The 7,894-nt window shown below is 44.8% G+C and overlaps 1 protein-coding gene across 2 annotated transcripts; it reads left to right on the forward strand.

The window, feature by feature from the left end:
* Positions 1-708: 708 nt before the first annotated feature.
* ATP5MC2 (ATP synthase membrane subunit c locus 2) lies at positions 709-6,760 on the forward strand. 2 transcript variants are annotated; one of them, XM_083169558.1, is made up of 6 exons: positions 709-774; positions 808-833; positions 1,730-1,811; positions 1,987-2,064; positions 3,832-3,995; positions 6,536-6,760. In XM_083169558.1, exons 1-6 carry the CDS (start codon positions 724-726, stop codon positions 6,648-6,650), a joined length of 516 nt encoding a protein of 171 aa, XP_083025684.1. In that variant the 5' UTR covers positions 709-723; the 3' UTR covers positions 6,651-6,760. The 2 variants fall into 2 exon arrangements, with proteins under 2 accessions (XP_083025684.1, XP_083025686.1); XM_083169560.1 differs by having other exon boundaries at positions 3,835-3,995.
* The last annotated feature ends 1,134 nt before the right edge of the window (positions 6,761-7,894 follow it).

Raw genomic sequence — 7,894 nt, forward strand, 5'->3', positions numbered from 1 at the left:
TAAAATCCTGCCTACATGTCTAATTATCTGTGAAGGTCAGTCATGCACACACTTCACGTTCACCCCTCAAGTTCAAGTTTTCTCCCTGCCAGCAGATGGCGCTGTCGCATATTCTACCTTTGAAGCCGCTCTGGCACAACGGGAGACCAGAGGCGCATGTGCGACGCGTGCTGTCAAAGCTGCGGCTAATCCGCGCAAGCGCAGTGTAGATTCGCCCCCTTCCTACTCTCTACCCGCCAAGGTGAGGCCCGGCTCTGCTGCTGTCTGTAACCGGCTCCGGCTATGCCGAGACCCGGGGATGGGGGTATACAAGGCTGATAACACAGATCGGACCGCGGTGCTGCAGGGTTGTCTGTGCCGTGATTAGCGCCATGACGGCTGAGGGATCTGTATGACCTTGTGCCCGTCCCCGCAGTGCCCGGTTGGCCTTGCATGTAGCGGCTTATACTTGCTGTGCGTGTGTCTCTCTGCAATGCTTCCTCCATACATCTGCCTCATCCGGTGCTTGCAGTAGGGAGCCCCACTCCCTGGTATTAGAGGGGTGTCCGGAGTACGCCAGAACGCCAGGCCTGCGTCTTCTCTCGTCTTCTCTCGTATTCTACTTATTCACGATGTATCTTTATTTTCAATTTTAATGTATAGATGCGTAGTCCTGGAATCTGCACTAATTACCCCATGCTGCGTGTAATAGCGCCCTCTGCTGTGTCAAGTGCTGCACGTAGTATGCACGGGCTGCCTGAAGCAGCAGTTGTCCCTACATTGGAACGCAACAAGGCTGCCCCCACTTTTATTACTGCTGCAGATTAGTCTTTTCCAGGATGTGCTCTTGCTAGGTACATCCAGCTCTGTGCCTGACGGGTGTAACATGGTACTTACCTGCTGTTCCACTTCCCGTATCACAGCTTTAGCTTGCATTGTTCATTATCTATTCATTTTATACTGAAATTCTGCTAATGCTGCATGAGGTGTCTTGTGTAAAAAGGAGGCCAATGCCATCATCCCAGATCTAAAGTCTGCATACAAATATGTTGCATCAGATCCCCATCACGACCATCAGTCACATAATTGCCCATCAAAGTAATCTTATGGTTGCTCAGTATCGGTGCAACTTCTCTGCTGCAATCAATGACATTGGCACTCCAACAAAACATAGGTGACACATCTCACTGTCCCTGTCTCCTCCCTGAAACGGTGCAGCTGCTTCCCAAAACACTGCGGCCAGGAGGCCGCATCACGTGCATTTTGCGCAGGCACCTAAATTTTGGTCGAGCAAATGATATGGGTATATGATATGAGCATATGGATCTTTACTAAATCCTAAGTCCCTTCTATAACTCTTAAATTGAGACCAACCATAATATATAGTGGGCAATTCAATTATAGGTGAAGTCATCTGGTTGAAACAGTGCTGCTGCTGTTCACAGCAGTCCAATGTTGTACAACACTGTTCACTACTCTGTAGCATCACCAGTACTTTTGTGTGTATTGGGGTGGGAGATGCGGTGCAGTTGCCAGTGTTAAGCTGCTGCGGCATATGTAATTTGCACTTTTTACCTTTATTTTAGTTTCCCCCTATAGTGTGGTCTTGAGTTACCATTGGTATCATTTGATTTTAATTTAACCATATGGGGATGAGCAAATTGTTGCTTAATTTATTGCATACAGTATGGTTGTAAGGTAAGATTACAATATGTTTATATCATACTAATGTAATGTTGTTATTTTCCAGCAGCACTTCTTGTATCCTTTGTGTGTCCACTCTTAACGGCAACATGTACGCTTGTGTCAAGCTGATGTCCAACCCATCCCTGGTAAGTGCTCTGTACAAAACATTCTTTCCATGTAGCATTTTTATGTCGATGCATTTTATATTTAGTTTGTGGATAGTATTTTTACTTGGTGTATATATTTGGGAAAGTGACATCATGTTTAGGCATTTTAGATGAATATCCTTAATGAATCGTGTTCTTTTATTTGTATACCAAGATGAAGAATGGAGCTTGTCTGCTCTGCCGACCCCTGTCTACTGCACTGTTGAATCCATCTGTACTCAAGTCAGATCAGGTATGGTGCCGCTCTTTATACAGTCCTGCCTTTCAGGGAAAAGAAAGCATCCCGTTACATTAACGATCCTAATTTGGTGTAGTGTTTTCAGAACTGCTTAGGTGGTCACTACTTTGACCCATTGCACTGTAGATTAAATCAACTCCTTTCATAAAGTCAAAAAGGATTTGTCTGTTACATTGCTGGAGTATTAAAAAAAATACCCACCTGCAGTGCACATGGTTTTGTCCATTAGGGAGTGATTGTGCCTTTCCGAGTGAATCAGTATACCCCCTTATTCCATGCAGCATTGCATGCAATACCTCAGCAACCCCCCCTGCCGAGGAGCAGCCGGGCTCCCTGGCGGTTAGGATCACAAATGATAGATACATTGTATGCCAGCATTTTGAACACAATGGGGCAGATGTATGAACCAGCGTTAAGTGCAAAAATGCACTTAACTCTGGTTAACTGGGGGGGGATTACGATTTCCCTAAAGTATCACTAGCGCACCCAGGGATTAACGGCCGGGGAGATGTATTAACAGCGTTCAAGGCGTTAATTCGCCCCGGCCGCTATGCCAGCTCAGGGCTAGCGTTGTCCTATCCCCCGCTGTGGGGACAACGCTAGCCCTGCGTCTGGCTTGGGCTGCGCTGGAGATCTCGCGGTTTTAGCGAGATCTCGCGCATCCCCAGAAAGCCGGCCGCGAGTGCGCATGTGCAGGGTGGCGAGGGAGCCGATAAGGAGAGCCATTCACGCTGGGTATAACAGCTCTCCTTGTTTGCTTAATACATTTGCCTATAACGTTTGCCCGCTTCTCCACGTTATGCTGGAGAAGCGGGACTCGATATTCTCCAAACGTTATAGGCAGATTAATACATCTGCCCCAATGTATCGTGCGATCCCATTCACTGTCCCACCATATAATGTATCCTAGTGGCAGTCATGACTATCTCCTGATCCTTTCCAATGCGCATGGGAACTCTCATGGAATCGGAAGTAAATGTCATAATGATATGGCACTCTTACAGGATTTGTTGGCTGATGTTATCATAGTAGTGTATGGGGTCCTTTACACGTCATATAATGTCCCAGGTGGATGCAATCTTAGCATTATTTTTATCACATTTACCCTAGAATACCCTACATTAAGTAAAGGACATTGTACCTTTTGCCCATCCGACGTTGGACTCTGCCCTCTCCCCCTGGTGGCAGGGAATGAGGTTGCATGTGATACTTCGCATTTGAAAGGAACACATGCAACCCTGCCAACCGGGAAGGTCCTGAGCAGCTCAAGGGGGTCGAATGGCCATAGCCATCTTTAGTCTCCTGAGCGATTATATACCACTTACTGATTAGCGTTGCCTGGCAATAGCAGTGGTGCTGAAAGAACGCAAGGTTGTCCTACTCTTGGCCTTTTTGTCAGCCATAGTTTCACATTTAAATGGTTTACATTAAGGTAACCTAGTCTAATATATTAGTCTCTACAGATTCATTGTATCTGGTTCCACTCAAAGGGACCACAAGTGGCAGAATATCCCAGGCATGAGTTTTAAATGTTTTCCTCTTCGACAAATGTACAAACATTGATCAGTAGGTTTCAAACAATATTAATCAATAGCAATGGTTATTGAATTTTTTTATTTATGTTTTAATCAGGTATTTATTAAGATTAGGGCTATTATGAAAACCATACTAGTCTGGATAAAATTGTGCTATCCCCTAATGTCATATATGAAGCGTTTGGCACTTTTTTGGATGTGGGTATGTGACCCTACTTTGTCTCAGCAGATGGCACTCGTACCAGCCCGCGGGATCCAGAGCAGCGCTGTGTGCCGGGATATAGATACTGCAGCAAAGTTTATTGGTGCTGGAGCTGCCACTGTAGGGGTGGCTGGTTCTGGTGCTGGTATTGGAACAGTTTTCGGGAGCCTCATTATTGGATATGCCAGGTAAGGTTTTCTCACAGCTGCTTAGTTTGGTCTGTCTTGTCACACCCCCTTTATGTATTACCAACTATTTCACATACACAAAGTTCTTTTTCATGTTTAAGCTTTCCTTGCCTGACTGATGCAGCCAGTCAGCACTTAACTCTCACTTTTCAAACCCAGCCTGTAACTTCACAGTTAGGAGGAACCCACGCAGTGCATGTTTTGCTGGTCTCACAGAATCGCAAGTGAAATAATTAGCTCCACCTCTTTTAAAATGTGTCAATGAGTAATGAGTGCACCTGCTGGGTGACCTGAAAAATGTGAACTGATCTAGTCTAAACAGGCAAAACGCAGGTCTGATAGCCGTGGCCCCAGTCATGCATGTTTCATCTGCAACTTAAACAATTATTTTGCAACAATTATCTGCCCCATTTACTATTGAATATTTGTGGTTAATTCCATGAAAACAGCAGTTTTCAGGGGTTAGACACATATTAATTACCCCCTACATGTATCACAGAAGGACTGCAGCAGGATCTCTGATACCTGCTGTGATCCCTCCTGCACCGCTGACAGCTGCATCCCCCCTCCTAGGATTATATGTGGGAATGCAATTCGGTACTTGTGTAGTATCACGGCTCCCACGATGTGCATCGTATATGAAAAAATCGCATCGCATGCCATCGGCGTTGATAGTGGGGGTGGTACAGGGGAAAAAAACATTTGGGGTGCATTTAACATGTTTGCTACTAATTTTAATGCATTTGTGATCAAAATCGCATGCCACGATGGCATGCGATTTTAACAACAAATTCATAAAAAACACGGAAACATCGCATCGCATGCCATGGGAGCCGTGATAGTATACAAGTACCTGCAATTCTGCCTGATGTATCAATATTGGGAAGCATCACTATGGGTGCCGGGGCAACTGCCATTCTTAGGTGGTGCTATCCCATTGTAGCCTATGGGCTACAGATGCCTCTGCCAGCGGGGCAATGCGGACAGCCGGGAGTTAGTGTAAACCTCGCATTCACCGAGCCTCGGCACCTGACGAAGGAGACTGCAGGGGCGGGCTCCTTTAGGAGTGGATATCCTGCCAATAGGATCACCTATTGCAATGCGATCCTGGGTGGTAGATCCCGGCCAGATCGCAGAGCATATGTTATCCTATGGTAAATGGGCCACTAATACGCAGTTTGTGAACTAAGATACAAAAAAAGCATGAAAAAAAACCCATTATAAATAAAGAGCTGTTAGCCCAAAATATAATTTCATATTTATTTTAAAACCATGGTAAATACATATGGCTGATGTTCACATAAATACATAGATGCTAAAACATGAGACTCTCCGTATAAATTCATATCATTAGATATGAATACTACAATGTAACTTGAGGTGACTCATAATTTCTTGTTACATTTACTGCTTGTAATAAAGGCTCAATTCAGTCAATGTATCCTAGCTACGCATGTGTGATCTCACCATAGATAATTCATATTATCATTATTCAATACTACACCAAATGAGCTGCTCTTTTTAAATCAACATGTTGATTTAACCCTTGCAACGTTGCTGTGGGAGATGTGCAAAATATCCGCTAAAAATGCCAGTGCCGTAGTCGTGGAATATGAATCACTTTAGTTATTGCCGGGAAATGATCTGAAGTTCATTCATTCAAGTTTGGTCAAATATTGCATTCTAAGAAAGAAATCGGTGGTATCATTAGCGGATATTTTGCATCTCATAGCAATGTTGACACTCAAAAGATTAAACAAGGAATCCCCTTTAGATCCTGCTGGCTTGTTCATAAGCACTTATCTCTTTACGCAATAAAATGCAGCAGTCAGTTAGGTAGTATAAATCCGAATAAAGCCATTTGGTACTTATGTATTATCTGGGCTCTCATGTTAAATGCACCCCATTTTTTCATACCCCTACTATCCAACTACGCATGGAGTGGATTTTATATAGTGTGGCGAGCGCAGCGAGCCACCGTGCCCGAAGCGTGGTGAGCCCCGCGAGGGGACGCGGTCTCATAAGAAAAACGGGAGTCCAGATATTACATAAGTACCAGCCATTTTTAATCTCCTATACTCTACTGCTGGGGTAGCCAACCCTAGTCCTTGAGAGCTACCAACAGTGCATGTTTTGCAGGTCTCCTCACAGAATCACAAGTGAGCTAATTAGCTCCATCTGTGGATCTTTTAAAATGTGTCGGTGATTAATGAGTGCAGCAGCTAGGTTGTCTGGAAAATGTGAACTGTTGGTAGCTCTCGAGGGCTAGGGTTGGCTACCACTGCTCTACTGTATTGCATTTATCCATCGTCCCTATTCAGTGGCCACTGTCAGGTGTTCAGTCCTCAATTCCACACAGATACTAGGTCAAGCTTTCTCATGTCAGTATATCAATTACTTCTTGAGTCTGAGTGCCGCAATTGCACCGCATGTGTATGTATTTTATATATCTCTCTTTTTGCTCCTTTATAAACTCCTGTATGTATTATTGAGTTAGTTTGCTTTATATTGATTTATTTCTGTTTTTCCTCCCACTGCAGGAACCCATCCCTAAAGCAGCAGCTGTTCTCCTATGCCATTCTGGGGTTCGCCCTGTCTGAGGCAATGGGACTGTTCTGCCTCATGGTTGCATTCCTTATCCTGTTTGCTATGTGATGAATCTGTCCTATCCTACAAAAGCGTCCTGTGAGTCTGTCCGGGGGGTAGAGCCCTTTCCACCAGATCTGCCAGTGGATTCTGGGAATAAAATTATGATTGAAAACTAAGCACATTCTCTTGTTTCTTGGTGTATATAGAATAGCCTTGCAGAGGAGTCCTGTATGAGGTCACCTTTTCAATGTTTGACTCTTTATGTGAAACGAGACAAGTGACGGTAACAATCAATTTAGTGAATAAATACACTATTTTCTGAGACAAAAAAACAAGGTGGGGGGAGGGTTATTAAAAAGATCTGTGATTCTGTCCATTGTGGAAGAGACAGGGTACACAGACTTCAGGGACATAAACACACACACACACACACACACACACACACACAGTGATTTCAGCCCTATTTCTAAGTGATCTGACTAGTTCGCTTAGAAATAGAGCACGGATGGCTCCTTGTGTATGCCCTATTGCGATGTACGGTCCCGCACGTCACTATTGCCACAGAGAAAGACAGTGCTTGCACTAGCTTTTTTGCTAGATCGGGGGGCTTTGCCTATAAACAACTGGCAAATCCCCCGCACAGCATACAGCTGCGAGCGTACCGCAACACAAGCCCATCGCTCAGCGCAGAAGATTGGTTGGCCCGTGTGTATGAGGCTTAAAGGTAAGGAAATAGCTAGTCTGTCTTGTAGGGTATTTTGTTCCATGCATATAACATGCCAGATAGATGTTGGCACTTAAAGGGTTAGAAACTGAGAGATGACAATATCCACAAAAAATGCCAGCGTCGCTCACATTTGTTATAGAAGTTCAAATAATGTTGGGGGGGGGGGGGGGGGGGGGGGGGGAGGGGATATTTCCTATATAAGGCAAACCTTACAGGTCATTATGACAAATAAAAATGTTTGCTTGGCAATTGTTACATCCGTTTTGACATTCACTTGGCACTCAAAGGGGTTGATCCTATCAACCCCAAAAGGTGCGAGTTGCCTTTCGGGTGCAGTCTTCACGCTGAAAATGGCACCCCGAATTAACCCTAATTCGCACCCTTCCCAGGACCGAATTCACTGAAATTTGCTTGCACCCCTATGGAGGTGCGAGCACTTTTCAGCTAATTCGGCCCGCCATAAAGTGTGCTGGGTGTCGTGATGATTAGCACTCAGGGAATCATCCACACCCTTTGGGAATAATAGGATCGACCCCCAAAGGGTTAACCACGGAATGGAGAGTATGGAACAATGTGCCTCCAG

Source organism: Crinia signifera, chromosome 2 (genome assembly GCF_055691185.1).
Source record: "Crinia signifera chromosome 2, ASM5569118v1, whole genome shotgun sequence".
In the NCBI taxonomy this organism is placed as follows: domain Eukaryota; kingdom Metazoa; phylum Chordata; class Amphibia; order Anura; family Myobatrachidae; genus Crinia; species Crinia signifera.